Below are 27,182 nucleotides of genomic sequence, written 5' to 3'. Positions count from 1 at the left end.
GTAACTCAAGTAGTTCTCCTCGGGCCGCCCACCAGCCGTGTCTGTAGATGAAGTAAACAGAATATGTTTTGCATGTTATAGTAATTTGTTAGCTGTTTTATGCTACAAATAAAGAATGCCTAGAGCCATCTTTTAACACCCCCCCTCTCAAAGAGAGAAAAAGAAAAAGAAAAAAAAAAAAAAAAAAAAAAAAAAAAAAAAGACATGTGGTTAAGCTTTTAAATGGAACGAGCTGCAGAAAAAATTTGCTCCATCCCTTCTAGTTCTCTCCCCACCCCCACACACACCCAGTTACCATGCTATATGGCATCTCCAACAACCAATGATAAGTTGAGGAAATCAAAATAAAAAACAAAATCGAAACAAACTTCTCCATTTCCCACCTAACAAATGCTCTGTACTAGGAAACTAGATGCGACTGTATCATGTTAGACGCAAACTAGCTTCAAATCAATCCTCCTTCCACCTGTTAACATATCTGAGATAGGCAGTAGCAGGATTTTCCCTGGGAGGAGCACGAACGCGAGTGGATCGTCGCAGCACGGCCTCCTCCACTGCAATTTGGTTTGTTAAATCCTTCGTTCTCTTGTTGAGTTCAAGGCTGCCAATACAAATTTGAATCATAATTATGTGAACATCTTGGCCAAAAGACAGGAGATCCAACTCCATCATTATATTAAAGATAAGCATATGACATAACTGGAAGAAAACTGAAACTTCAAATCAACAACAGCAAGCAACTTGATTTGTCAACAAAGGATGCAGAGTATGTCCTAGATCGGAAGTGACAAACATTGTAAAGTCTATGGATGGACACTGGATAGGACCATTCTTTTTCATCAAATGTATCATAATGTTTTGTCCGAATGAAACACCTGCGTACTCCCCATATGCACACAAAAAAGTTACTACCACGCACGGGCAGCAAATGACATCACAATAACAAAGTATACCTTGTTGGATTGCCCATACGATTGGCTTGTGTGTTTTTACACATACAAGGCTATCAAAGATAAAGTTCAGAAATTACGTGAAAATAAATGTTAGCTTTTGCAGGAGGTCCATTGGAAAAACCATCAACCAATATTTTCTAAATAAGTAGTGGTCCTCCGAATGCGCAACTGCATGCTGCATTCTAATCTATTCCAGTATATAGCAGAGCACATCAGTAAAACGATGGAAATGACCCCTTAAATGAACATCATCATGATTACGTGAGGGGCAAAGCAAATGTATTGTAAATGGCACACTATTAATGGCCAGCTTACCAAATTCTACTGTAAGATTTTTCAAGGTGCCTGCTAAGTGCTCTCTCTCTCTCCCCCTTGCAATTCAGTGAGCCCATAAATGTATCGAGCTGTACAAAAGGTCCAGTCAAGTGGAGAATAGAGCATCAAACAAAGAGATCATAGGACAGCCACTAGTATTAGAGCAATTAGGTACAGTACAAAGCTGCGATACCTCTTCCATGCTACTATAATATCCCCACTCCTTAGAGTCTGAGCTCTCTACAAAAATTCTTCCATCACGACGGAACCACCAATACCTGTTATGATGTCGGTCTTTACCCAAGGGATTGGTTTTTATTGACCGTTTTTCCAACTCCCGCTCATAATATTCCCTCTGTTTCACAACAATGACACATTTTTAGGAAACAAGGTATAAACGGTTGTATGAACATGCACTTCCACATTATAAAAAACAAAATTCTCATGAGCAAAGCTGGAACATGAACAAACCCTCTGTTCTTTGGTATTCTTATCATTAAATTCCATCCTATCATTCTTTGCTTCCTTCGGTGAATTTGCAGAAGTAGCTGTTACATCACTATTCCGCTTCTTGGCCATTTTCTTCAAATAAGCAATAGGATGGTCATCCTCACTAAAAGTGTAAGATAAAGAAATAAAACGGTCAAGTACTCAAATATCACCACTAACTATAGAAAAGTGACCATTTTAACATGAAAAAGAAGAAAATGATACCTTTTTACAGGGGAAAGGCCACTTTGGGATGATATAACCATCCCATTCCTATTTTTTGATGAATCTTTACTCCGTCTACCATGATCAGTTTTGGCTATTTCACTCTTTTCTCTGTCCGTAAGATGCCCATTTACATGTCCATTGGGCGTGGGCTCAGATTTCAAGCGTTCTTTCTCTTCTCTTTTCTTTCGGCCTTCTTCCAAGGCTTCCCCTCTCCTGGTAGCTCCGAGTGCCTGCCTCTGTTCAATAATCTCATCCAACTTTTCCCTGAATATATTTGATTCCAGCGAATGATTAACCAACTCGCACAAGATTCCCAGTTTGACATGAGTAGCCAAAAGGCCATAATGACCTCGCTTAATAGTTGCTGTGTTGGCACATAATTTAGGATTCCCAATCATTTCTAGGAAGTCACAGAGGTACTCTGTCCAATTAACTAATGTGATCTGGGTTTTTTTTTCAAAAGAACAGTTGCCAATAAAAAAAACGTATGTGTTAGTTTTTTTTCTGGAGGAAAAAAAAGGTTCAAAAACAGAAAAACAAAAAGGTTCAAAAACAGAAAAAATTAAATACATAAATCGATAAATATATAAATAGACAATGTGATGTACTAACCTTCATCTTTCGCTTTTTTCCTTGAACAAGTGACGAATATTCTCCATCATCTTTTAAGAGCAAACGAAAAAATGCTGAATGTGCTTCCACGAGAAGAGGTGCATTACTTTCCTTGTGATAGATAGCATGCTCAAAATCGTCAAGAGAAAATGGCCACAAATGCAAAAGCCTACTGAATGATGAGCAAACATCCCAAACCATCAAAAGATCTCCAACGCAGTTCATTGGAACTTTGAATTCCCTTGAAGGAGAAGGTCGTTCTGAGAAAACTGGATCATCTGGACCAGGCTGCACTAAAAGATCGTCAATTGGATATTTGATGTCTTCGTCAAGTAGACCACCTTCTCCTGATACAAGAAAGCAAAAATGGTGAATACAAAATTCGTAACATAGAAGTGACAAAATCAATGGACAATCAAAAGCCAAGAAGAGATTCATTAAGAACCAAGGAAATGTGTTTCCTGGAAGGAAAGCTGATGATTAAGAATAAAAGACAAGGTTATACATCTCAAATATTTTGGTTGCTAGGCTGAAGATTAATTAGAAGATGAAATTCTGCTGCCCTAGGTAGTGCTAGTTCTTGACAGACCTTTCTTTGCACCATTTTCAGCAATTGAGCCATTCACCCTCCCCCTCTCCATGCTTTTCCTTTTACAGTTTTCCGGATCACTTGCTTCCTATAAATGAAAAATATGAGAAAATGTAACAGGAGAATACCATAAACTTTAGGAACTTGAAATTCAAGCTTCAAAATTACCGAGTCATTTGTTTTCCTCTTTTTGTTGCAAACTAAAAGCCCATCACGGAAAAAGGCTTTGCTTCTTAGTTCTTGGGGAAGTGCAGTTGAAATTCCATGATTTTGGGCCAATTTGTCATGAAGCACCCAAGGAGCACTGCGATATGTAGATTCCCGAATGAACGACTTCAAAAACCTTCTGCTCAAAGGAGGCTTTTTCTGTACTAAATCCTCTGCATTCAGTAATGCAGTTTCTGTTACTTTCTTATTTTTGTCAAGCCAAACGACCTCATATTGTACTTCGTCAGCACTATTCTCAAGTACTTTGACAATTTTGCACGGATAAATCTGATCATCTTTCCTTCCATACAATTCAGTACCAACAAACAGGCACTCCTGTAACTTCACTGCAACTGTGTCTGCAAGATCTTTCAGTGACAACATGCCTGTAAATGAAGTAAGAGGGTAGGACCCCATCAGTCATGGCCAAAAATCATTGTATTATAGGAAACCAAATACTAAACAAAAAAGCCCAAACAATTTCAATCATACGAAACAAAACTACTCCCGCCAGAAAACAACATTCAGACTATGATGCTAAGAAAAACATCCTAAGCATTGACATGAAGGGAGCCGATGAGAGGATGCCAGAATGTGATCTACCATTTGAAAGTGACAGCAAGAACCATCTGAAATAGCATTCCTTGAACTAAAGCTCCGCGAATTGAAACTAATTAGATTTAGCATAACCAAAATTTTCCAAAACTAAAGTTCCAGGTTGTTATAAAATAAAGTACTAACAATAACCATTCTTTCACATCATTCCCTCATTCTGTGGGATCCAAATAATGTTTTAAAATGCTAAAGGCTTCTTGAAGAGGCGATGCATCGAAGTAGTATGAAGAGCAAGCCTCAAATTTAATAAAAGTTATTTTATAAATCTTAAATTGGTACGAGTCCTCCCGTCAATTCCAACTTAAGCAAAATAACAAAATTTCTAAAAGAATATCTTTAGCTTCACTACTATTATCCTAACCATTAGTTGGATTGACTTGCTATAAATTTTATCACTGATGCATTTAAAGTCAGTAAACGTAGTAAATGTTCAAATTGACACAACTCAATCTTAATAGACTTGATGATGAGGCAAATTTTTATTATTTTTTCTTTTTTTGATATTAACAACTGCTTTTATTGAGAAACAATGAAAAGACACAAGGGCATACAAGAAAACAAGCCCACAAAAACCCCACTAAAGAAAGGGTTTCCAACTAGGTAAGATAATGTGTAGAGTGTACTTACCAAAAGCCTTTGAAACCAAAGTTCAAAGTAAAACATGAAACATCACCAAAGACCAAACCACACTAGGTTTGTATTTTGTTTATGTTTCTTTCTAAGTGAAATTTTATATTTCCTTAACTTTCCAATAGGAATAAGACTCTTTAATCTAGAGAATGGTCTAATTTCTTAACTTTTTCTAAATGTATCCTATACGTGTCCCTAAACAGCCAAAGCATGTCTTGACTGTGTTGCCAAAATGTTGGTAAATTTTTTTAAGAAAAGAGAGAGAGAGAGAGAGAGACATAGTCCGACACTTCTTGCAAGCATTGGACATGTCTGAGAACACAATTTTTTTAACTGCCTTGACTTTAGTCCTTACTATCACTATTTTATGGGAAAGATGAAAATATACTACTAGAGAGAAGGAAACAAATGGGAGATGAAATATCCTCATCACACCAAACGGTTAAAAGAAAGGCTCCCAATTGGTCGAAATTTAAACTAGCTCATAATTATATAGGATATGGCGAGATTACACCATAAAAACCAAAGAATGATAGTCAATGGATTTATACCCCTTTTCCACTTTCTTCTGTTTTTTTTTCTATTAGAAATGTCTATTGTTTGAATTTAAAAACAAAGTGGAAAACAAGACACTTCTATACACATTCAAAGTCTTCCCATTTTTGGCGTTAGCTAAAGATGAGATCAAAAACAAACAGGAGTTCTATGGCCAAAGAAATCAATTTTCAATGAAATGATCTTGATAGTATAAAATTGAAGAAGTTCAATTCTCCAACAAAAATGATGTGGGAGAGAGAAACAGAGGGAAAAGCGATGATCCATCTATATTCTGCCCAAAAAGATCGAGGTGATACAAAAAAACTTCTTCCAATTAACATCAGCCAAACAACAATCAGTCTCTTGGAGTAAATTATCTCACAATAATCTAAGGAGACACTTATAGAATTTTTTTTATAATGTCCTTTATATTGCCCTTTCTTGGTGTAACTTGTATCTCTTTTCTCCTGTTATTCTATTTCCTCTTTTTTGTCCAATTGGAAGTATTTATTGTAACACCTTTAGTTTGGGGATCTCTCTTCCTCCTTTTGTAGTTTCATCAATATATGTAATTGTTTCTTATAAGAAAAAAAACAAAAAAAAAAGTGAAAAAACATTCACAATCTCAAGTATTTAGGGAAAAAACTCCAAAGAAAACCCTTGCATTGAATGGTATCCCAAATACCCCCACCTCTCAAAGAATCTTCCGTTCCCTAGAAACATCTTCCACAAAAGGCCATTGATGGCACATTCCCATAACTAATAACACTAATACTTTTTGCTTGAACTAGTGACTACAGAGATGACTACAGGTGGTCCAAGGAGTTGGGAAGTGGGAGTTGGAGGAAATGGAGTTGTGAACTCCGCTCCTTGTTTGGCCCAAGGAGTTCAAGAAACCCACTACTAAAAAAAACATCAATTTTACATCTCATTAACACCTTACATGACGGGCCCTACTTCATAACTCTTAAGAGTTCACTGTTTCACTTTTTACTTCAAACGCCACATGAGTTACTCGCAACCAAGCACAATAGACTGGGGGAACACCATACAGTATTATACAGCCCATGAAGTTCTTCCTTCTCAATGAAGTGGCAATGAAAAATGGGTGATACCAGCAGAAATTGTTAGGGCTTCTCGGGTTTTTACAATAAGCCCGCCCTTGCAAGTGGAGAAAAAAAATGAAAAGGTAATGAGGGTGAATAAAGGAAAGTACTAAACAGTAGAGAAAAGGAAAACATATGGAGAGACTTGTATCAGGTTAAACATTGAGATCTAATTGATAAGTTGGATGGAGCAAGAATACAAGAATGATAAACAAGCAAAGAGGAAGAAGAAAAAAAGCACATTGATTTCAATAACAACTCATGCGTATTTAGTTCAGGTTTGAAACAGAAATCCATATCTGTGTTACAAATCATGCATTAGATATAGATCTGGATATGATAACACAAGCAATACTGATACCATACTAATTTTCTTCCAATTCAGCTCATAAAATTTCTAATAGAGATTAAGGTTGGAAAAATAAATTAAAGTGAAAAAAATGAAGAATTGCGTATTATAGCCTAATATTTAATCTACAAGCACAAAACTCATAAAGGCTAATTTCAGGCAATGTGTCTATATTTCCAATTTGCAAATATTTAAACATCCTATCATCGAGTGAACTAAAAAAAGCACATGCACGCACAAACTTGTTGAGTCTAGCAAGTTGATTCTTACTATATTGGATAATCTGTAGAGCAGGGACAATAAGATCTTTTGGGAACTGTTGAACCTTCTCTGCAGCACATTTTTCAGAAACCAGAGCCTCCTCAAATGTCAAATTACTTTTTCCAGTGAATTTACACATCCAAACTCTTCGACGATATAGATCTATCCTACCCAGATACTCACTGGTGCAGGTTAAGGAATAAAAACAATTAAAATTTTCTCACTCCCAAAACAATTCAGATTTCTAGAAAATTAGCATTCCTAAACTTTCCACCTTATAACCAACAACAACTAAAATATTGAGTATAATAGATGATAGGATACTTGTAATCACGGAAAATCTCTTTAGTGAACCGAACTTGATAGACAAGCTCATTATTCTCCAAATCTTTGGGCGAGTCAGCCAATGGAAAAGGCTTTCTTTTCAACAGGGGCATAACTAGTACTTGGCCACTAAATACGTGCCACAGGTTCTCTACCTGCAACACGTCAAGTTGAATAAGTGATCAGGTATTAGTTATTAACGTAAAATTTTCTCCAAATCTAAGCACTGCAAAAACAAAAAAAAAAAAAAAAAAAACAAACAAACAAAAACAAAAGTGAAAACCAAGAACCTAATTGAAGCTTGGCATGTCTAGCAGAAACGAATTTTTCCATTAAAAACAACATAAAAACGCAGTTAACACTAAAAATTCGAACTTCCTTCTACCTTCCTCTTGTCTTACCAACCAAAATTTAAGAAAGGTGACAAAAATAAAACAACCAAGATCAACCCAAACGTTAACGGATGGAATGAATAACTTAAAGACAGACAATGCATACAAAAACTGAGAGACCCAATGAGGATAGAAAACAAATTTACATTGATGAAAAAGGGAGCGGGAAAGAGTTGGAATTTGTTGGTGTGGACGTAGGGGATTGGAGGTAGGAAGCAGATAAGTAAATGTAGGGTGGAAGATAGAAAAGAAAAATCCAGCAGGTAATAGTTGTGATTCTGAATAAGGAGATGTAAAATTCAGTAATCCAACATGGCAAGAGAAAAAACATGTTCGTGGCAATGACCCAGTTAATCTAAAAAGTGAAAAGAATCAGAGTATAAAGCAAAGGAAATAAGGCAAAAGAGAAACCCTAGAAGCAGCTGAGTTGGAAGCATGAAAAGGGGGAAAACCCAAGAAAGAAGAAATGGAATAGAATTGGAGAATGATAAAATATGAAGGTGGAGAGGAGTTAGAGCAGCAATAGAATGAGCATTGTGCATAGAGGGGGGGAATAGGATGAAGGAAGAAGGCGAAGGAAATAGGGAGAGGTGCATGGAAATAAGAAAACGTAAGAATTGGTGAGTTGGGGTAAGGGGGAGAAGGAGCATTGGAAAAAGGAGCGTAGAATGGTGAAGTCAAATGCAAGAGAAAGAAGGAGAAAGGAAGAGAATCTTACAGTGCTAAATAGAGAAGGAATGGCGGAGGAATGCACAGAGCGCTGGAGCCCTGGAAGAAGAAGAGGAGCGACAGACGGAGTACAGAAATAGAGAGAGAGAGCTTGGAGAAAACGAGAGGAGAGGGCGGTTCTCTTCTCACATTTGTATTTTTTTTTTTTATTATTATTATTAATATATATTAATTGTTTAACCGAAAAAACCTTCTCGCGTTTACTTTGCATGTCTCGGCTCCGCCTCAACGAGCTCTCTTACGTTACGTTTCACTACGGATTTTCTTTTTCTCTATTTTTTATGATTTCAATTTTTCATCTTTTTGTTGCTTCGGCCTTTCGGGTGCTTTTGACACTTATTTGTCTTCTATGTTTTGTGTTAATAAGTTATAATATTACATTCTTTAATAACTGTAAATAATAAATTAAAATAATAAAATAAAATTATTTGATAAATATAAAAGTGGATGTAGATAGAAAATTTGAGTAAATATGAAAACTATAAAAAAAAAAAAAAGGAAGAATGCAGTTATTAGATAAATGCGTCCTTTTATTTGTTTACACGTACCAAGGATCAAACAAAAATTTAATGTTAAAAAAGGTTTAGATACTATGGTAGTATGTGTACTTATAGTTTTGAAAAATCATAGTAAATAGCACAATATAGAAATAAACTAAAAATATAGCACAATTATAAAATATTTGTAAAAATAGCAATTTTAAGAATTAATCTCAGTTAATTATAAACAGTTTTCAAATTAGTGTCAAAATAGTTTTTCTTTTTTTTTTCAAAAGTGGATTATATCTCTCCTTTAAAAAGGTCCCTGATTTTGAAAAAAGATAAAAAGAGAAAATCGATCCCTTCTCTTCTCGGTTTCTCTACATGGTTTGAGCATTATTTTCAATGATCCTATTCATTTCTTCTTGGAGAGCAATTGACATACGCAATTTTACATTAAAATCGGTGGATTTACATGGTACAATAAGTGCCATTTTAGTTTCAACGTTAACTATGTGATTTGCTACACATGGTTGCAAGTTGCAACCATCATAAGACACTCTCTTGCCTTCTGGTTATCAAAACTTTTTCTACTGTATACTTTGCTTCTTTCAAACATGATCTAACTACTACTACTACCAAAATTTAGTGGTTCATATTGGTATACTATACATTACGTTTGATTCACAAAATGATCTTCTATAAGTCTTTATTCCTACCCATCAACAATGATCGATGAAACTATTCTATGTACTGAAGACCTAATGTAATCTATTGGAAATTGTAAATATTTGAAGAGATCAATTCGAAGAATATGAAAGATGATTTATAGTGAGAGCAAATATCTCTCACAAACCACACATAATGGATCCGTCTAAAGCTCTGTTGGATGCACCACGGTTTGAAGTTAAATGCGGATCATGTGTAACCATGGTTGATGATAAAGGGGGAGTATGAGAATTATCGTTCAAGAGGGTTAATGAGTACTCATTATGCTTGTGGCAAAATTTTTTGAGAATGTTATTCAACAACTCATTATGCTTGTGGCAAAATCTTGTGAGAATGTTATCGAACAATCGTTATTGTAGAAGGCAATGATGAATCATTCTTGTATTCAGTGCAGGTTCTATATCCAATACAGTCAAAAGTAGATTATTCTTTTATTCTACGTCAACTACTCTAAGAACATGATCGATATGAAACATTAAGGCATAAATACGATTTGATGATATCCTCCCTGAAGTAAAGACAAAGGATTTGAAACTCACGATCCTATTTCACATATATGTATGGTTATTTAATTACTAGAACGAAGTCTAGATTAAAAATTATCTTCTTCGAATCATTTTTATAAGTGATTTAAAGTTTGATCCTATTTTTTGTATTAATATCTGTAAAACTTTCACATTTCTTAATCTTTCTCCCCTCCTCAAATATACAAACTCGTAATTGAGGTTGCACTTCTCCCTCCTCACATATACACTCATAATTGTGGCTGCACTTCCCCCCTTGTGAAGATATGAACTTTAATCTTTAGCCATAACAAACTCACACTTAATCCCCTTTTTCTTCTCCATTTCATCAATTTGTAGTAGGATGTCCCCTTCAATCCTTTCAATCCTTGAGACTATAGTTACAATGTCTTTAATCCAATGGCCTAGGATCATAAACACAACACTACAATTGATTGTTTTTAGCATAAATGGACAAAGGAAAGAGATAAGATTAACCTCCATTCATTCAAACTAGGTTTGGGTATTCCACAATGTAAGTATATATGAGCCGACATAACAAACGAACAAGGTCGGATGCCAGACCAAATTTCAGGGTCAATGAATTCAACTTCGCTTTTCCTACATAAACACCCCTAATCAGAACACATTTTAATTCGAGGAAAACCGCAGATATGGGAAAGGTTGAGAAATGCCATTATAAAAACTAGGGAAAAAAATGTCATGATATCATCATTGAAGGGAACTCCGGAGCTAAAATCTCGTTCTTCAAAAAACAAACTTTAAATAGTAATTGCTAAAATTCAACATCACGTCACAAAAAAGTCAAAATTTCAACATAATTAATTTAGCTCTTTGATGCCAGCTTTTCCTTGGCCTTCTGAATCTTCAATACCTTCTTCACAATCTTCTGCTCTTCCACCAAAAAGGCCCGAATGATCCTATCCCAAACCAAATAAAGATTAGCACAATACTTTACTATCATAAATATAAACAAAGAGATGAAAAAACAAGTGAGTAGAAATAGTGCTAAGCCAACCTCTCTCTCACAGCACTCCCAGATAAAACACCACCGTACGCACGATTCACAGTCCTCCGATTCCTAGCTAGTCTAGACCTCTTATATTCAGCTGGCCTCAAGTGAGGAATCTGCAATAGTCATAAACTTACACGGATTAACTTAACGCAATCAGAATTGAACCATCTTCACCCAAAGATAGAAACGTAAATTCCGAGTTTATGTCAGATTATCACAAATGAACGAAAATACAAAAAACCGCACTTCTAAAAACCAAACTTAAATTTAGAAGACTATCATTAGTTCAAAATACAGCCAAAGTACCAAATGTAAATGCAAGTGTGTATACCAACATATAAACAATGAATGTACTATGCAAAAATTTACATGCATGCATCAGCCAATCTACAATGAATGAATTTAGTATAGATATACAGAGGTGCAAAAGTGTGAATATTAACATATATATTTGCAAAATTGAAAACCAAATAATTAGGATCAATTTTTGGAGGACAGACCTAAGATAATGCAGCCAGATATCTTAACATATAAAATGAGAGCATATTCTGCATGAGTGTCATTAGGATGTAGTTTAAAAGACTGAAGATTTGAACTTTCTGAATCAACTTAATGTACGGTTCTTGAGTCCATTTCTTTTTAAAAAAAACTGAATCAAGTTTAGGTCAGTGAAAAATCCTTCCGACCATTAAAGAGAAGTAATATAAATTCACCCTTCTGTGTAAAAATATGATATTCAACAAAGGTATAGAACAGTATATTTTGATTATAAGATCACTTTAGCCTTTCAAGTCTGTCGTTCATTAAGCTCCATAACAACGTATCCATTAAATCATGAGGCTAGTGGAACAGCAGATAATCGAGATTCATTTAATATCCGCTAATAACAACTCAATCAGAAACCATTCTGCCTTAGTTATTTTATTACAAAGGGAAACAAAAACTATAAATGAACTCAGAAAAAAAACAACTAAAATATTCAGTAACAGGTGGTGTGTGACGATCACAAAGAACCAAAATCCAAAATTTCAGTAAGGGGAAACCAATTTTTCCTCTAATGCAACACAAATGCGGCACCAATTTTATTTCATCTTTCCTTGTCAACAAAACAAGTTACAAAGGTATTCACCCCAAAGATCTAGACTACAAAGAGATAACATAACCATCATAAACAAAGCAAAACATAAATAAGATTAAGTGGTAAAAGAAGCAGATAAGAGTAATCAAATACATACCCCCTGAATCCTTTTGCCGGTAACCGGACATTTGGGTCCGCTAGCTCTTTTCTTGGTAGTCTGATACACAAGCTTCCCACCTAGACACAAAATAGAAGAAGATGATTAAAAAACAGAATCAATAAATACGAAAACCGATTGATTGACATTGAAGTTCAAAAACACTTGATTGAATAGCTATGGGAAGGAATCCGAGAGTTTACCAGGGGTTTTGACGACACGGTGCTGGTTAGACTTGGTAGCATAGCTATGGCGCTTGCGGTATGTAAGACGCTGCACCATTTTCTCTTCTTTGCTCTGGGGGCGTCGTAGGCTGCTGCAGAGATTGATATTGAGATTTTAACCTCGTTGCCCTGCCCTAGATCTGACGGTGGGTACGAGATTGAGATTTAATCTCGTCCTTTAAAAAATAATTCTTTTTTTTTTTCTATGGGCTTTATATTCAGCCCTAATTCGGTTGAGTCAAAATAAAACGTTTTGTTTTAGAAAATATCAAAAAAAAAAATAAAATAACGACATAGCGATTTTTAGAGTTACTAATTATGAATTAGTATTTTATAAAAATGGATCTTTTTAAAAATATAACCACCAAAATATTTACATTCTATAAAACAATTTCGAAAATGAAAAATGTCCACATATCCATAATGAAAAATACAAAAATGCTCCGTCAACCACACCGTCAAAATATATCCGATATACATTCGTTTAGATTTGACTATTGTTTGATTTTAGATTTAATCGTTTAGATTTGAATTTATTTTTTCAATTGTATAGTTTAATTTTGTTATAATTTGGTTTGGTTATACTGTCGTTTGGATTTGGTTACGATCGTTTAGATTTGATCGATCTTTTAGATTTGGTTTGTAAAACCCAAACTTTTAACCGAAGTTAAGGTCATTACTCAAAATAACGAATGACAAATTACACTTTCTTAAAAAAAACATACGACTAGAATTCTTATAAAAATCAAGATTTTTACCAAATATAAAGTTATCTAAACAAACAAAAGTAATTTAAAAACGTGACATGGTCAGTGGGTTTCAACAATTTTAAAGAAAATAAAATCAAATAAATATGACAAAATTTTAAGTAAAATGTTCAAAATTTTAAAATACTCAAAAACATATAAATAGACGCGGAAGCTAATTATGTCCATATATGGCATGTCACGAATCTCGTTCTGTCACTCGCCTGAAATATTAAAAATAGAAAAGAGTGAGTATATAAATATATTCAGTAAGGGGTTCACTACTAGCCCGTTAAGTGATATGTTAACTTTTCGTTAGAAACATAATCATACACATCGTGTGTCCAATAGAGCACACCTAAGTGAGTGAGACCATACAAACACCCATAAATCGTGCGATTGATTATGTGAGAACACCCCTAGTTGTGCGAGTGGTTCCATCGGAACACCCCTATTCTTGCGAGTGACCCCGTATACACAATATATTTGTCCCTTAACTGTGCAAGTAATGGTAGGTACACCCATAAATCATGTATGTGATCTCGTAGGAACACCCCTAGTCATGAAATTGACCCTGTATATAAGATCACAATACAAGTGGGGTAAAAAACTCAACAGACAAAGTTAACAGACTCACCACAATCCAAAACACGTAACATCATCATAAACATCATGTCATGACATGAATATTAATCATAACGTTATTAAGCACGTGATTAATATATCATGTATCATAAAGATATCAGTCATCATCAACATAATATCAGTTATCATTATAATATCAGTCATTGTCATAATATCAATCATCATCTAGAGCATCACACATTATGCATCTTAGCTACCATCAATGCATAACCATAAATTCATGCAATTTCTTAAATTTAGTTCGAAGGTTCAGGAATCTTTTACCTCGAGATTAGCTAAAACAACTATTTCCCCGTTAATGGTTGAAAGCCTTCCAATTAATTCGATCCTAAAGTTGGGGTTGAAAGTAATTCAACAAAATCTCCCAAAGTTACCTCTCCCAATTCAATCTAAATAATTTTTTTTCTCAAGATTTTTTATACACAATAGTAAGAAAAGAAGAAAGATGATGAAAAGAAATCGCAACGAAAAAAAAAAAAAGATAATAGAAATAAATTAGGATTTGGTTACCCAAATTTAAGAAGAGAAGAAAAACTATGGAATGAAATCGCAACAGAAAAATAAGGAGATGAAAGGAAAAAAGACAATTGAAAAATATCGCAGAAAAAAAGAAAAAGACAATTGAAAAATAGGAAAAAGACCGAAGGATAAATCTAAAATATTTAAAAAATGACTTAAACTTTGTTGCACAGATCATAAGTATATTTAGGAAAATTTCCCTCATCAAAATATTCTACTTCAAAACCTAACAACTAATTAAAAATTATTGAAATAGTGGCCAACTAAAAAAATCTAAAATTCAAATCTTAATCATATTTCTAAACAATTATTATTAAAAAATCTATTAGCACGAAAAAACATAATATTTTCAAAATAAAAATAACTATTTTAAATAACCGTCAGTTTTCGTCTTACAAATATAGTGCTTATCATGAATACAGTGTTTGAGGAAAAAAACGCGTATTGTCATATAGGATTCCATAGAAATTGAATAACAAATTTTCAACATGATCAATACACTATAAATATACTGTATTTGTGATAAAAATAACTATTGGTCACATATTTAAAACCCACAAATATCATATACCAAAAGAAATAATTAAACACATTGCACTATATTCTTCAAATATTCTTAAAATATAGCATATTTGAAAGAAAAAAAGTTTGACAAATGTTAAGAATAAAATCAATTGATTAGTAAAAAATATCTTTGACTATCCATTATGTTGGTCAATTAAATGAAGTGGTGGGCACATGAGAGCCAAATGAGGAAGAAATTAGTTCACATAGAAACAAGAACTAAATTTGAGAGCTGAATAAGGAATAAATTAGTTCACACAGAAGGATAAAAATAGCTTATGACAGTAGAAGCTTGTTACAAAACCATCATTGAAGTTTCCGTTTATAAATGATGTGTGTGATTCTAAATCCACGTTTATCCTAGGAAATGTAATTTAAAAAGTGGAACCCATTTGCCTATATTATTAATATTTATTTGTATTTTGTGCTTTTACTAACATGTGGCTCACTTGAACATGTAATGAAAACGCAAATTGAGAGAACAGTGATCTCTGCTATCATTATTGTTTTGAGTCAAACGGACCAAACGGTGATAGTAACCATCCATGTAATAGGTTCCTAATTTTAAGGTAAACTTGATAAAAAAATATTTCAATTACAATTAAAATTGTTGTCTATTACAATTGATACAGGGATGAAATTCTATTAGATTATATCAAATTTGATTACAGACTAAGTGGATAAACGTGAGGATTATGCAATTTGAACTGCAAGTGGATAAACATGCCTAAGTTTCACATTACTAATTCATTATTTATTCAGGAAAAATAAGGGAAAATCACGTAACAAAATATATGAAGAGAGTAAAAAAATGAGAAGACAAAATTAAGAAAAGAAAAGGATAATTATTTTTAAACGATAAAACAACAGTAAGTATTTTTTATTTATAAATTTGAAAACATCAAGATTAAACTTATAATCCAAGCTTGATAAGTCACCCATAAGTCAACAATTGTTTCTCAATTCTCTCTCTAAATTTTTCCATATACATATATGAAAATTAAGCAAAATACATGTATCCGAATAAATAAACAAGTCAACATGAAGATGTCTCCTGAACAAGAACAAGGGCCTTTCCCTTTTCTGAGTTTAATCAGTAGGGTGTAAGAAATGGAACCAAACCCACTATTCCGTTTGGTGGTTTATCGATTTTGTGCAATGTGTTCCCCATTTAATTTTCAATGATTACAAAAACCCATTATTTTGAATTGGTTAAAGCATCCATTAACTCCATGAGATGAATTGATTTAGAGGTATAGGGAAGGAGAAGGGCAAAGTAAGCAGAGCAGTGGTTATCGACTTGTTTTGGCTGATTGATGCATCCTTTTCCCAATAATGGGACTTTTTCATTTGCCTTTTTTATTTCAGAAAAATCTAAGATTTGTTGTCATCCAAACAGGGAATATGGATAGTGCATTGATTTCCAGTGGAGAAGTGGAAGCTTCTTTGACTCTTTTAAAGCGCATTTTAACCTTTTCTTTTTGATATACAAGGAAAAAGGGTTTTGGGAAAGTAAAGCAAAGGTGGAGATGGTGCTAATTTGTATTCATTACTGAATGATACAGATCAATGATGTTTAAAAGCAGAGGCCCATAGGTGCGATGGGAACACAGATTCTAATGCTCATTCTCATTCTCATTCGGATTCCACCATCAATTGGCAGAATGAAGAAGCAACTCATCCTCATCACCATCTTATTCTCTCTCCCTCTTATTGCTTTTTCTCAGGATTTTTCACAATCCCACCTTGCATTTTCATTCTCAATGCTTTGTGGGGCCCTTGCACTTGCACTACACATTTATTTTTCCTCTTATCATTCAGTTTCCCATGATTGGATTAGTTTATTTAACATTGTCTCCTGCTTCTGTTTCTCTAGCATGATCCATTCTTCCTTGTTTGCAGCTTTTGTAGTCTCAGAAGCCATGCCTCATTCTAGTGAGTAAATTAAGCTTCCCCAACCTCTTCATTTTTCTTTTCTTTATGCTATTCCCTTCACAACATCTCTCTTTTTGCAAACCTTTATGTCTTCTTTTTGTTCCTGGAATAAAGGAAAGATGGAGGGAACAGAAAAATCCAACAACAAACTTTGAGGACTGTTCAAACATAACTTTTATTTGATAATGTTTTGCTCATATGTTCTCTTCTTCTTCTTATATGTGTGTGTGTGTATCTATGTGTGTATCCATGTGAAAAAAGTTGAAGAAACAAGTATCTAGAAGCTTGAAATTTGAGATGTTGCACTCATGTATATGATATCTTGAATTGTGATATCTCCTTTGTTTCGAGAAGATGGCCACTTCTTTCCTCTTTGTTTACTTCAAATATATTAGTTTTTCTTCTTTACTCTTTCTGTTGTGTTAATTTTAATGCCCTTTACACTGTTGACATTTTTGTTAATTTTTGTGTGAAGAAGGAGATACTCCCATGTTTTCAATGTTCTGTAGATGGAACCCCTTAAGATTGATCATTCAGGGGCTGCTATTGTTCTCATTGTTGAGGTTGAATTATGCGTCAACAGATCCTGATGTGGAAGGTACACTCAAATTCAAGTTACCAGGAAAATTCTTCTTATACACACACGCACGCACACACACATACATATAAGTATTAAATGCTCACTTTAGTCTTCACTGTTTCTAATATTCCAAAGCATATTGATATTGAATAGTAGCACTGTTCACCTTAAGATGAATCTTTCTCTTCGTATGAAAAATATCAATAATATTAATATTACAAGATTATGTTCAGTGGAAAAGAACTGATCTTGCTTATGTTTTTGGTCTTTATGTGATTTTCTCTGATACTACTTTGTAAATGTGTAGGAGAAGCTTTGGTTGATTTGTTAGGGGCACTGAATGATTCCAATCATCAGATAACTGACTGGAATTACCATCTTGTAAGCCCTTGCTTTAGTTGGTCGCATATTACCTGTCGAAATGGAAATGTCATATCCTTGTAAGTTTTTTTGCCTTGAGATAAATTTGAATCAGTTTTGGCGTTTTTTTTTTCCTTTTCCTTTTTTCGTTGACTTTGCCTTTAAGTTTTTCCCCTTCAACTTGATTTTTTTTTCCGTAATGGATTTAGTTTTTTAATTTATTCTGATTGCAGGAGCTTGGGTTCAGTAGGCTTTTCAGGATCGCTTTCTCCCTCAATTACCAAACTGAAGTATTTGGCCAGCCTGTAAGCTGCCATCTGCATATTACTGAACTCTATTACTATTATTATCATTATTATTATTATCAGACATTTCTGTGGAAAATGCCATGGAATAGAATCCTTATTAAAGAGAACAGAGAATCTAGGGTAGGTTTTGTTTAGCTTGATTAAAACTTCAGTCGAGAAGCGTTTTTTAGCATAGAATTTAATTATTCATTTGTTCTCTCTTTTGCTTATTTCGTTTTATTTTGGTTTTATCCTGAATATATTCTTCCACTTCAATAATCTACTATGAAAATCCTGTTAGTAAACCTTTTAACAAAACCAATTCTGTAAAAAACAGATGGAAACTTGGTGACACAGCCATTCAAGAACAAAAGAAACATTTGGTAGAGAAACTTAACTCCCAGTTCTCCCTAAACTATTTCTACTTCTTGGAATAATACTATTTCACTGAACTTCATTGTTGGTAACTATGGTCGAATATATCGATAACCAAACTACTAGTATGATTCTGTTACTGCTAACAATCTTCCAGGCACTATCTTAAATTATAAACTTGTAATTATGTTGCTAGTTAATTTCAATTTTCATTTCAGAACAAAAGAAAAATGAATTTACTGTTTTGATAAATTTGTGAACTGTAGTAATTCTTGTGAAGTATAAAAAATTATCAAGTTAAACATTCCATTGCGTCCACACATAAATATTCCTTGGTTGGAGTATCGTCATTACCCTTTTCCTCATATTGTTAGCCTACAAACCTGGTTTGTTAATGTGATGTTTGCACTAAATTCATGCAGGGATTTGCAGAACAATAAAATAGCTGGTGTTCTACCAGATTATCTAGCTAACATGACCCACCTACAGAATTTGAATCTTGCCAATAATAACTTCAATGGGCCTATACCTGTGGCTTGGGGTCGACTTGTCGGTCTAAAGCATCTGTAAGGCTGTTTGTTCCCTTGGTTTCTTAAATCTTAAAAAAATGTTGATTTTGCGTATGGTCCATGTTTTTTCTGTTTAGCACATTCTGGGGGGATTATTATCAGAGACTTGGGAGTGTTGTCAAAGGATGATGATCAGAAAAGTGTCATGTGAGGTTGAGTTATAAAGTTACGTGGATTGATTTAGCATGTAACTGAATTCTTTTTTTTGGATAAGAAACAGATATGGCATATAATTGAATTCATAACTTTGGTTACTAGTTCATAGTTCTTAAATTGGCTTATCATTGCATGATCCCTCTTTTAGATTATTTTTTGCTTTTATACAATTTTATATAAAGTTATTGGTTATAAATTCTAGACCAGAAAATGGATAAGTAGTTCTTTAATGTACTATATTTCCTTTTTTATTTTTACAAAATTTCAGAAAATAAATTTGGGTTGGATTTGATCCATTACTAGGCCCAAGTCATTTGGGTTGAAAGTTTTTGAACTCAAGTCAGTTGGGTTGGGTGTAATCAGACATTTTTAAACATTCTAAATCAACCCATGAATGTCCCTCAATGGACTGGTTAACCTCTGTGGGTCATTGCAATTAAATTCAACCATTTTCCACAAAACTTATAATTTATTAGTCACTAGCCTGACCTGACTTTTGACTTTTAAACTTATAATTTATTAGTCACTAGCCTGACCTGACTTTTGACTTTCTTACACGCTTCCCCAAACTGCTGGTGGCAGGGATCTCTCAGATAACAACTTAACAGGAGAAGTTCCAGCGCAGTTCTTTTCAATTCCAATGTTCAAGTAAATATACTCATTCGAAGCCTCTTTCATCTCATGCATAAGAATTAACGATAATGTATTACTTTTTTTGCTTGAATTACTGGAAGCAGACTATAATAGTCAGCGTCATGTAACCCATCTATCTGTTAATGAAAATGTGAAGTTGCATTGTCCATCAATAATTACTTTTGATTTTTGTTGGAATGCCAGTGAATTGCAAACTTTCACCTCTTAAAGTATTGACTTTTCCATATCGCCTTTTAACTAGAAAGGCTTAGTATCATGTTATAAACTGAAATCAGATGCTCTACAGTAGAAGTAAACGCTTATCTCTTTTCCCACATCACTCAAATTCCTGTTGAAGAACTTACGAGCACCCAATCCAATGTGTTCGAGATGATCACTTACTTAAATTGGAAACATTTTTCAGCTTTTCAGGAACTGGTTTACCTTGTGGATTTAGGTTGGATAAACCTTGTGTTTCGACATCTCCACGTAGAGGTTGGTTTTCTATGTCCTGTTATTGCACCAATATTGTACCATATGAATTATTCAGGAACAGCCTCAACTTTGTATTTTGACAGCTTCTGCAAAGAATTCCAAGTTTGGGGTAGTGGCAAGTACCGCAAGCTGTGGAGGTTTCATACTTCTGTCGATTGGTGCCTTCTTTGCTTATAGATGCTTCTACATGCATAAGCTTAAGGATTCTATGTTTGTTGATGTTGCTGGTAAAGTTTTGCTCAACTTTCCAATCATTTTAAATGTGTTTCCCATTTTGTTGACAATACTATTGAAGTAGTTTGGTCTATTCAAGTTACAATTCTTTGATTAAAAGGTCAAACTTGACCATAGTTTAATCAGTTAATCCATGGTACTTTTGACTTGAAGATTAGAGGTTTAAATCCTGATTGAGCTCGACAATAAAAATCTCTGGTGGGAAAGGAAAACTCTTATATTCAAATTTCTACCATCATTTATTTACCATTTCCATCAAGGATAAAACAATATAATCTTTGAGTAAAGCACTAGAAAATCTACGTCAAGAATGATCGAAATGATGGATGTTTATAGGATTCATTTTTTACAAGAGTTCAACATCTTATTGGCATGCGGTCTTGTAAGATAACATCATCTATATTATATTAGATGAAGATGAATGTAAACTTTGCTTTGGGCAAATCAGAAGATTTTCATTGCGGGAAATCCAACTTGCTACCACTAACTTTAATGAAGCGAACATCATTGGCCAAGGAGGCTTTGGAAAAGTATATAAAGGCATCCTCTCAGATGCCTCCAAGGTGGCTGTGAAACGGTTAACAGACTACAATAGTCCTGGCGGGAAGGCTGCATTCCTAGGAGAAGTTGAACTAATAAGCGTTGCGGTGCATAGAAATCTCCTACGGTTGATCGGGTTTTGCATAACCACATCTGAGAGAATCCTTGTTTATCCATTCATGCAGAATCTTAGTGTGGCACATCACTTGAGAGGTAATAACTTCTATTTTCTTCTATTTTTCATGCAATCTTGAAACGCTATTCCATCATAGAGGAGAGAAATCTACCCCTCTATTTGTAGAAGATTCAAGCCTACAACCAGGAACTAAAACAATAAAAAAACTAAAGAAATTCAGATTAAGAATTACAAATTGCCGAATATACTACATAATACATTACATCAATCATTCTCTTCCTTTACCTGGGTTGTTTGCTCTTTTCATCAGTTGGCCTTAATTGCAGCAAGCTTTTGTTGTGAATCTGACTGTTTTTGGTTGTTTTGGAATCAAGATGCAACAAGGGCCATAAAACAAAGAAAATTCATCTCACCAATCCTGACATGAAAATGTCGAAATGTTTAGGTCCCCAGTATTTGAGTTCAAAAAACTGGTTCTCAAGAATATACTTTTCCTTTGAAATCAAGTTCATTTCTTGTTTAATAAAACCGATATAACTGAAGAGATGGTTGGAAATGAGCTCAAAGTCTCACATTGACTAGATAAGATAATGATCATGGATATATAAGGAAGAACAACTATCTCCAATGGTGCGAGACATTTTGAGTGAAATTGCCATGAGAGTTTATGTCAAAAGTAAACAATATTATATCATTGTGGAGATATATAGAAGTCGTTGTCCCCTGTAGAAACAAAATAGCTAGTAGACAAAGAAGTTCCAGCAACAAAAAAGATGTATAGTTTTTGTCGTATAAAAAAGGAGAATAATGAATGCTGATTTAAAATTAACCCCTATTCGTTCTCTCTTTCCTCTATTGATTTGTTCATAGGTTGACCAAGCTTTGGAGATTAACATGTCCATTTGAAAATGCTGTAGATTTAAAACCTGGAGAAAGAAGCTTGGAATGGGCCACGAGGAAACGAATTGCTTTTGGTGCAGCTCATGGTTTGGAGTATTTGCACGAGCACTGTAATCCTAAGATCATACATCGCGATTTGAAGGCTGCGAATATCTTATTAGATGATGACTTTGAAGCTGTTCTTGGAGATTTTGGGCTGGCTAAGCTAGTTGATACTAAAGTGACTCACATTACCACTCAAGTGCGTGGTACGATGGGCCACATTGCCCCAGAATATCTGTCCACTGGAAAGTCATCTGAAAAGACAGATGTTTTTGGATATGGTATCACCCTTCTTGAACTTGTCACTGGCCAGCGAGCAATAGATTTCTCCCGTCTCGAAGAGGAGGAAGATGTTCTTCTACTTGATCATGTAAGATTTTTGTTTACCATACTTGGTTTACCAGATAATTGTCTACTTGAGAAGTCCTTTAGTGACATGCTGAAATAATGTGAATTGTGAGTTTATAAACTACTGAACTGAGCAGATAAAGAAGCTGCAGAGGGAGAATAGGCTTGAAGATGTGGTGGACAAGAACTTAAAGAGCTATAACGAGAAAGAAGTCGAAAATATAGTTCAGGTGGCACTGCTTTGCACTCAAAGTTCACCGGAGGACCGGCCAACAATGGCTGAAGTTGTGAATCTGCTACATGGAGAAGGACTGGCAGATAGGTGGGCAGAGTGGATGCAGCTTGAAGAGGTAAGAGATCAGGAAGTGTCCCTCTTGTGTCACCAATTTGTTTGGGGTGAAGAATCAAGTCATGATCAAGAAGCCATACAATTGTCTAAAGCCAGATAGAAAGAGAAAGGAACCATTGTCATTCATCAATTTTGAAGCTAAGCTCTTAGGAAAAGTCATAATTTACTCTGAATCTGTGTATAAGGTTGTTGGGAGCATGGAGATGGAAACTTGGGACTGAGTAGCCTGTCACTTTGTTGTTTGTCTCTAAAAAAATAGAGCAGATGGACATTTGATTGTGAATTGTGATGGCAAGAGCTTTAGGATACAATATATAGATGTTGTGAGCTTTTGAGGCTGCTAAAAGTAGCAGTTGCTGTTTTAATATATACAATACTTGTTTGTATTTCCTTTCATAACTTGTTTCAGTTATTTTTGGAGGAAAAAGTATATAATTAATTGTTGTGAACTGTATGAATGAGGAGTCTTTTGAGTTATATTTTGTTATGTGTAGATCAAGGTTTAAGGCATCTTTCCATTGCTTTAGGTTGTAGTTCAAGAATGGCAAGAGTGAGTTCCAACTATCACACTTGAAATGTACCAAGTGCCTTTTAGTACTATTTCAGGGATAACCATGAAAATATTTAAGGAAGAAAACAGAAAATCTTGATAGGAAAACAAATTCTCCTGGATGAATTAAATTGACTGAGTTGATTCAATTCAATACCAAAAAGTAACTATTTAGGTTTTGTTTTTAAAAATTAAGCCCTATAAACACTTTTTTAATCTTTAAATTGTTTTGAAGGGTCATTTATTTAAAACTAAAAAAAGCAATTTTAGAAAACTTGTTTGTATTAAAAATAGACTTAATTTTAGAAAATAAAAGATCAAATAATTATTTCTGAAGTCTTGTTGATAACTGTTTGGTTCTTTAAAATGGTTTACACCTATCAATTTCTGTTGTTGTTTTGTTTATATTTTATGTGCAATTTCAAAGTCCAAAAAACACAATTCTGAGTCAAATTCTAAACAAAAAATATGTTTTTTTGTAAAATATTCTTTTAGTGATTTGAGATTAGCAGCCAAATTTAGGCAATCCTGGAGGTGATGAAGTTTGGAGTATGAATTTTAATTCGACCATAGGGTTCGTTCTTCTCCTTCCCTTTAATTCAATTTTAAATTATGGGGAGAAGTGTTTCAAGGTCTCCGTCGTACACACACCGTTCCAGTTCCCATCGCCATAGTCGGAGAAGCAGAAGGGACCGAACTCCTTCTCCCTATCACTCCAATTCTCATTCCAGGTTTTCATCATCACTCATAAGTTCATCATTTTCTTCTCCTATACGCTTTTCCATTATCTTTTTCTCAATCTTCTTACAGGAGAAGAAGCCGTTCAACCTCTCTCCGCCGCCGCCGAACTCCTTCCCCATCCTACCGTCGTCGTCGAACTCGCTCTCCCACTCCACGGAGACGCCGCCGACGCAGAACTAGGTCTTTCTCCTTATCCCCCTCCTCCAAGTCTCCTACTTCCAGTCCTAGCCCTGCATCCACTGATCGCAAAAATTCCATAGACAAGCTTAAGAAAGAGGAAGAAGAGAAAAAAAGGTACTTCCTCCATTTCTTTGTCTTAAATTCACATCCCAGTTGCGCTTTCTTAATTCTAATTTCTAATTGCTCCTTAGATTCATACAGTAGGCGGTTACATAATGAAATATGTGAAAACTGTCTTGAATATGACAAAACATGGTTTATGTAAGCAGTTGAAACAAACAAAATATGAGTTAACTTACGGTAGTTGGCTCTCTAACGGCTAATAACAAACTGGAATCTGGTGCAATCACGGAGGAATTTTGACGCTTTCTTTCTCTTACTTCTTGGTTGTGATATGGCCGATCATCTTGTAACCCTCCTTCATTAATAAAACTTCCAAGCTGCCGGGTCCCCGAACCACCATAATTCCTTGTGCATTTGATTCTTTGTTTTAGTTGTCTTGGCTATAAGCTTTGAGTGTCTTCTTGGCCTAGCTATTGGTGAAATGTTAAACATACCAACTTCTTGAGCTCTAAGCCTATAATAGTTTAATACGAATAAGTGCAAATCATTTACGTACAATGTGATATGGATGAAGATAGGTAGAAGTGACAAACTCCTTCTTTCAGGCGTGAAGCAGAGTTGAAGAAGTTAGAAGAAGATGAAGCGAGGAGGTTGGAAGAATTAATTCAGAAGAATGTTCAAGAAATATTAAACTCTGAAGAGACTAGATTAGAAATAGAGAGGCGAGTAGAGGAAGGTCGCAAGAAATTGTTTGATGCTGTTGATGTGCAACTTGCGAAAGAGAAAGAGGCCGCTCTTACTGCTGCAAGACAGAAAGAAGTAAGCATTTTCTTTCCTAGACTTTTTGCTACATATTGTGGTTATTTCAACTCCAAAACACATTGATGGCTATCCCATGTATAGTAGAGCAATTGCTTATTAAAAAGTTTGAGATGTTGTTTGCTGCTGCTAGTCATTTACGTTATGTCAATCTGAGCATTTGGTATTTTCTTCTAACTTCTACTTACAATCTTATGTCTCATCGTACATTTGTAGCTTATGAGGGCCATTTTAATAATTTTTTCTCACATTTTTGTTCAAGAAATGTAATTTGGCTAATGGGGTTTGATATTGGGTGAAACATTGTTACGAGCGGCTGTTGTTCACCAGAGAGTAAATGCAAGGAATTGTTTTGTGATCACACAATATCCAAATTGAAATTCTATAGGATTGTTTGCTTCATTAAAGATTTTAAAATACAAGTTCTTGAAAAAAATCTGACGTTCCATTTATGACCGAATCTCTGACTACTTCCTCCAGTACTCAATGCTTATACTTCTTTAAATAATTAAGATGCTTTACTTGAAGTCATTTGATATGAAAAGGGCACCTTATTGCTTTATTTGGGATAGCAATGTTTCCGTGTAGGCCCTCCGTGACTATTACTGGCCGTTGTTAGTGGAACTAGGCCTGTTGTGACAGGAATAATCAGAAGTATGCTGGCACATGTACTGATTCAGTCCTAGTGTGTGGAGTGGAATGCGAATTGCTGAATCTTAGAAAGTGATTATGGTTTATGGACACTAATTTATTGGAAAGAAAGGCCTGTTGAATAGTTTTAGTTAGATTTGGTTGAATCTTCAGTGATCAATTATATCATGTTAAAACATAATGTATTTAGTGCAAGCACCATTACTTTTGGAGGAAAAGTCCAGTGAACTGGATAATCCATGTTTCTCCCTACTGGACGAGCTTGCGGGTTATGTCTGGATTGGGATCTGAATACTACTGTTTATAAACACCCTCTTTTGTGAGGATTTTCTCTTCTTTTCTATGTCAAATTTACCTATGATCTTATTGGAAGCCAACATTTTCAGGAACAAGCCCGAAAAGAGAGAGAAGAGCTAGATAGAATGTTAGAGGAGAATAGGAGAAGGGTAGAAGAAGCTCAGCAAAGAGAAGCTCTGGAGCTGCAGCGGAAGGAAGAAGAACGATATCGTGAACTGGAGCTGATCCAGAGACAAAAGGAGGAGGCCGCTCGGAGGAAAAAGCTGGATCAGGGAGAAGAGAGAACTTAGAACGTAGAGCTTATTGTGGGCAAGAGTGTGTGATCTAGTAGATGAAATATGGTACGTCCATGGTTTCCTGACCCGTAGAATGGTGAACCAAAAAGCTGATAATTTTTGTTCAATGTTATTTTGGGGTATTGGCCTACTATGCATTTTGTTGGTTCTTCGGCTCCCTTTGAGTGTCTGTTTCGTGGTTGTTCTATGACTTGGGTGACACATGAATTTTGGGCAGTTGATTTGTTATTGATCTCAACTCTTTCTATCATTAAGGTGCTCATAGAGCTTATTTTCAATTCTCAAAAGTTGCAGGCTGCCTTAACAATCATGACGAATATGTGATTGATACGAATCTTGATTTCTATATATGGTTGAACTCATAAAAAAGAATAAAAAGTACCATTGCTAGGCTGACGCTATTTTAGATTTTTAAAAAACGTGTGGTAAAGGGAAAGAAAACATATTTGAAGTGGGACAATTACTTTACCATTTGTTGAAACGACCTGAACGATTGTCATAAATTATCCTTATATGAAATTTAATTTGAATATGATATTATTATTTCGCCTTTTTATTTTATTTTGTGTGGAATGTTTTCATACTTTTTTATTAATTCAGTAAAAAATTCTTTTTTTTTCCTTTTTAAAA

The 27,182-nt window shown here is 34.6% G+C and overlaps 4 protein-coding genes and 1 long non-coding RNA gene across 11 annotated transcripts; 2 read left to right on the top strand and 3 right to left on the bottom strand.

The window, feature by feature from the left end:
- Nucleotides 1-48: 48 nt before the first annotated feature.
- On the bottom strand, nt 49-8,472 carry LOC103499592 (uncharacterized). 5 transcript variants are annotated; one of them, XM_008462614.3, is made up of 12 exons: nt 8,326-8,472; nt 7,216-7,370; nt 6,901-7,073; nt 3,355-3,779; nt 3,187-3,274; nt 2,598-2,944; nt 1,983-2,428; nt 1,740-1,881; nt 1,462-1,623; nt 1,269-1,357; nt 701-773; nt 455-601 (listed from the first exon to the last, which is right to left on the bottom strand). In XM_008462614.3, exons 2-11 carry the CDS (start codon nt 7,326-7,328, stop codon nt 719-721), a joined length of 2,040 nt encoding a protein of 679 aa, XP_008460836.2. In that variant the 5' UTR covers nt 7,329-7,370; nt 8,326-8,472; the 3' UTR covers nt 455-601; nt 701-718. The 5 variants fall into 5 exon arrangements, with proteins under 5 accessions (XP_008460834.2, XP_008460835.2, XP_050947495.1 ...); XM_008462612.3 differs by lacking the exon at nt 701-773 and having other exon boundaries at nt 49-601; XM_008462613.3 differs by lacking the exons at nt 701-773; nt 8,326-8,472 and adding an exon at nt 7,754-8,034 and having other exon boundaries at nt 49-601.
- Nucleotides 8,473-10,754: 2,282 nt separating this feature from the next.
- Nucleotides 10,755-12,760, bottom strand: LOC103499591 (60S ribosomal protein L34). Its single transcript, XM_008462611.3, has 4 exons — nt 12,522-12,760; nt 12,319-12,398; nt 11,087-11,196; nt 10,755-10,988 (listed from the first exon to the last, which is right to left on the bottom strand). Exons 1-4 carry the CDS (start codon nt 12,598-12,600, stop codon nt 10,895-10,897), a joined length of 363 nt encoding a protein of 120 aa, XP_008460833.1. The 5' UTR covers nt 12,601-12,760; the 3' UTR covers nt 10,755-10,894.
- Nucleotides 12,761-16,028: 3,268 nt separating this feature from the next.
- Nucleotides 16,029-23,409, top strand: LOC103499589 (probable LRR receptor-like serine/threonine-protein kinase At5g63710). 3 transcript variants are annotated; one of them, XM_051091537.1, is made up of 12 exons: nt 16,031-16,612; nt 16,919-16,951; nt 17,427-17,549; nt 17,839-17,971; nt 18,125-18,196; nt 18,976-19,119; nt 19,861-19,926; nt 20,336-20,406; nt 20,490-20,633; nt 21,052-21,393; nt 22,234-22,628; nt 22,744-23,409. In XM_051091537.1, exons 2-12 carry the CDS (start codon nt 16,939-16,941, stop codon nt 23,053-23,055), a joined length of 1,815 nt encoding a protein of 604 aa, XP_050947494.1. In that variant the 5' UTR covers nt 16,031-16,612; nt 16,919-16,938; the 3' UTR covers nt 23,056-23,409. The 3 variants fall into 3 exon arrangements, with proteins under 3 accessions (XP_008460831.2, XP_008460830.2, XP_050947494.1); XM_008462609.2 differs by having other exon boundaries at nt 16,029-16,951; nt 17,430-17,549; XM_008462608.2 differs by having other exon boundaries at nt 16,030-16,951.
- A 490-nt stretch (nt 23,410-23,899) lies between these two features.
- On the top strand, nt 23,900-26,830 carry LOC103499588 (uncharacterized protein At1g10890-like). The gene is made up of 4 exons (XM_008462607.3): nt 23,900-24,236; nt 24,316-24,540; nt 25,095-25,308; nt 26,346-26,830. Exons 1-4 carry the CDS (start codon nt 24,118-24,120, stop codon nt 26,544-26,546), a joined length of 759 nt encoding a protein of 252 aa, XP_008460829.1. The 5' UTR covers nt 23,900-24,117; the 3' UTR covers nt 26,547-26,830.
- LOC127151666 (uncharacterized) lies at nt 24,580-25,182 on the bottom strand. Its single transcript, XR_007824724.1, has 2 exons — nt 25,046-25,182; nt 24,580-24,955 (listed from the first exon to the last, which is right to left on the bottom strand). It is a non-coding gene; the product is annotated as an uncharacterized LOC127151666 (long non-coding RNA).
- Nucleotides 26,831-27,182: the final 352 nt, after the last annotated feature.

Source organism: Cucumis melo, chromosome 11 (assembly GCF_025177605.1).
Source record: "Cucumis melo cultivar AY chromosome 11, USDA_Cmelo_AY_1.0, whole genome shotgun sequence".
NCBI classification, from domain to species: Eukaryota; Viridiplantae; Streptophyta; class Magnoliopsida; order Cucurbitales; family Cucurbitaceae; genus Cucumis; species Cucumis melo.
Note: the sequence above shows the minus strand (reverse complement) of the source record. Positions and strands in the feature narration are given on the sequence as shown.

Bases quoted from the DNA above. Each gene is read 5' to 3' on its own strand.
- LOC103499592 (XM_008462612.3), bottom strand. From the start codon at position 7,328: ATGCCCCTGTTGAAAAGAAAGCCTTTTCCATTGGCTGACTCGCCCAAA. The intron at 7,074-7,215 runs GTATCCTATCAT...AACCTGCACCAG, and splicing joins GAGATTTTCCGTGATTACAA to TGAGTATCTGGGTAGGATAG. The intron at 1,882-1,982 runs GTATCATTTTCT...TTACACTTTTAG, and splicing joins GGCCTTTCCCCTGTAAAAAG to TGAGGATGACCATCCTATTG.
- LOC103499591 (XM_008462611.3), bottom strand. From the start codon at position 12,600: ATGGTGCAGCGTCTTACATACCGCAAGCGCCATAGCTATGCTACCAAG. The intron at 12,399-12,521 runs GTAAACTCTCGG...TTTTGTGTCTAG, and splicing joins CCGTGTCGTCAAAACCCCTG to GTGGGAAGCTTGTGTATCAG. The intron at 10,989-11,086 runs GTTGGCTTAGCA...GGTTTGGGATAG, and splicing joins GGGAGTGCTGTGAGAGAGAG to GATCATTCGGGCCTTTTTGG.
- LOC103499589 (XM_008462608.2), top strand. From the start codon at position 16,618: ATGGGAACACAGATTCTAATGCTCATTCTCATTCTCATTCGGATTCCA. The intron at 19,120-19,860 runs GTAAGGCTGTTT...TGCTGGTGGCAG, and splicing joins CTTGTCGGTCTAAAGCATCT to GGATCTCTCAGATAACAACT. The intron at 22,629-22,743 runs GTAAGATTTTTG...TGAACTGAGCAG, and splicing joins ATGTTCTTCTACTTGATCAT to ATAAAGAAGCTGCAGAGGGA.
- LOC103499588 (XM_008462607.3), top strand. From the start codon at position 24,118: ATGGGGAGAAGTGTTTCAAGGTCTCCGTCGTACACACACCGTTCCAGT. The intron at 24,541-25,094 runs GTACTTCCTCCA...TCCTTCTTTCAG, and splicing joins GAGGAAGAAGAGAAAAAAAG to GCGTGAAGCAGAGTTGAAGA. The intron at 25,309-26,345 runs GTAAGCATTTTC...CAACATTTTCAG, and splicing joins CTGCTGCAAGACAGAAAGAA to GAACAAGCCCGAAAAGAGAG.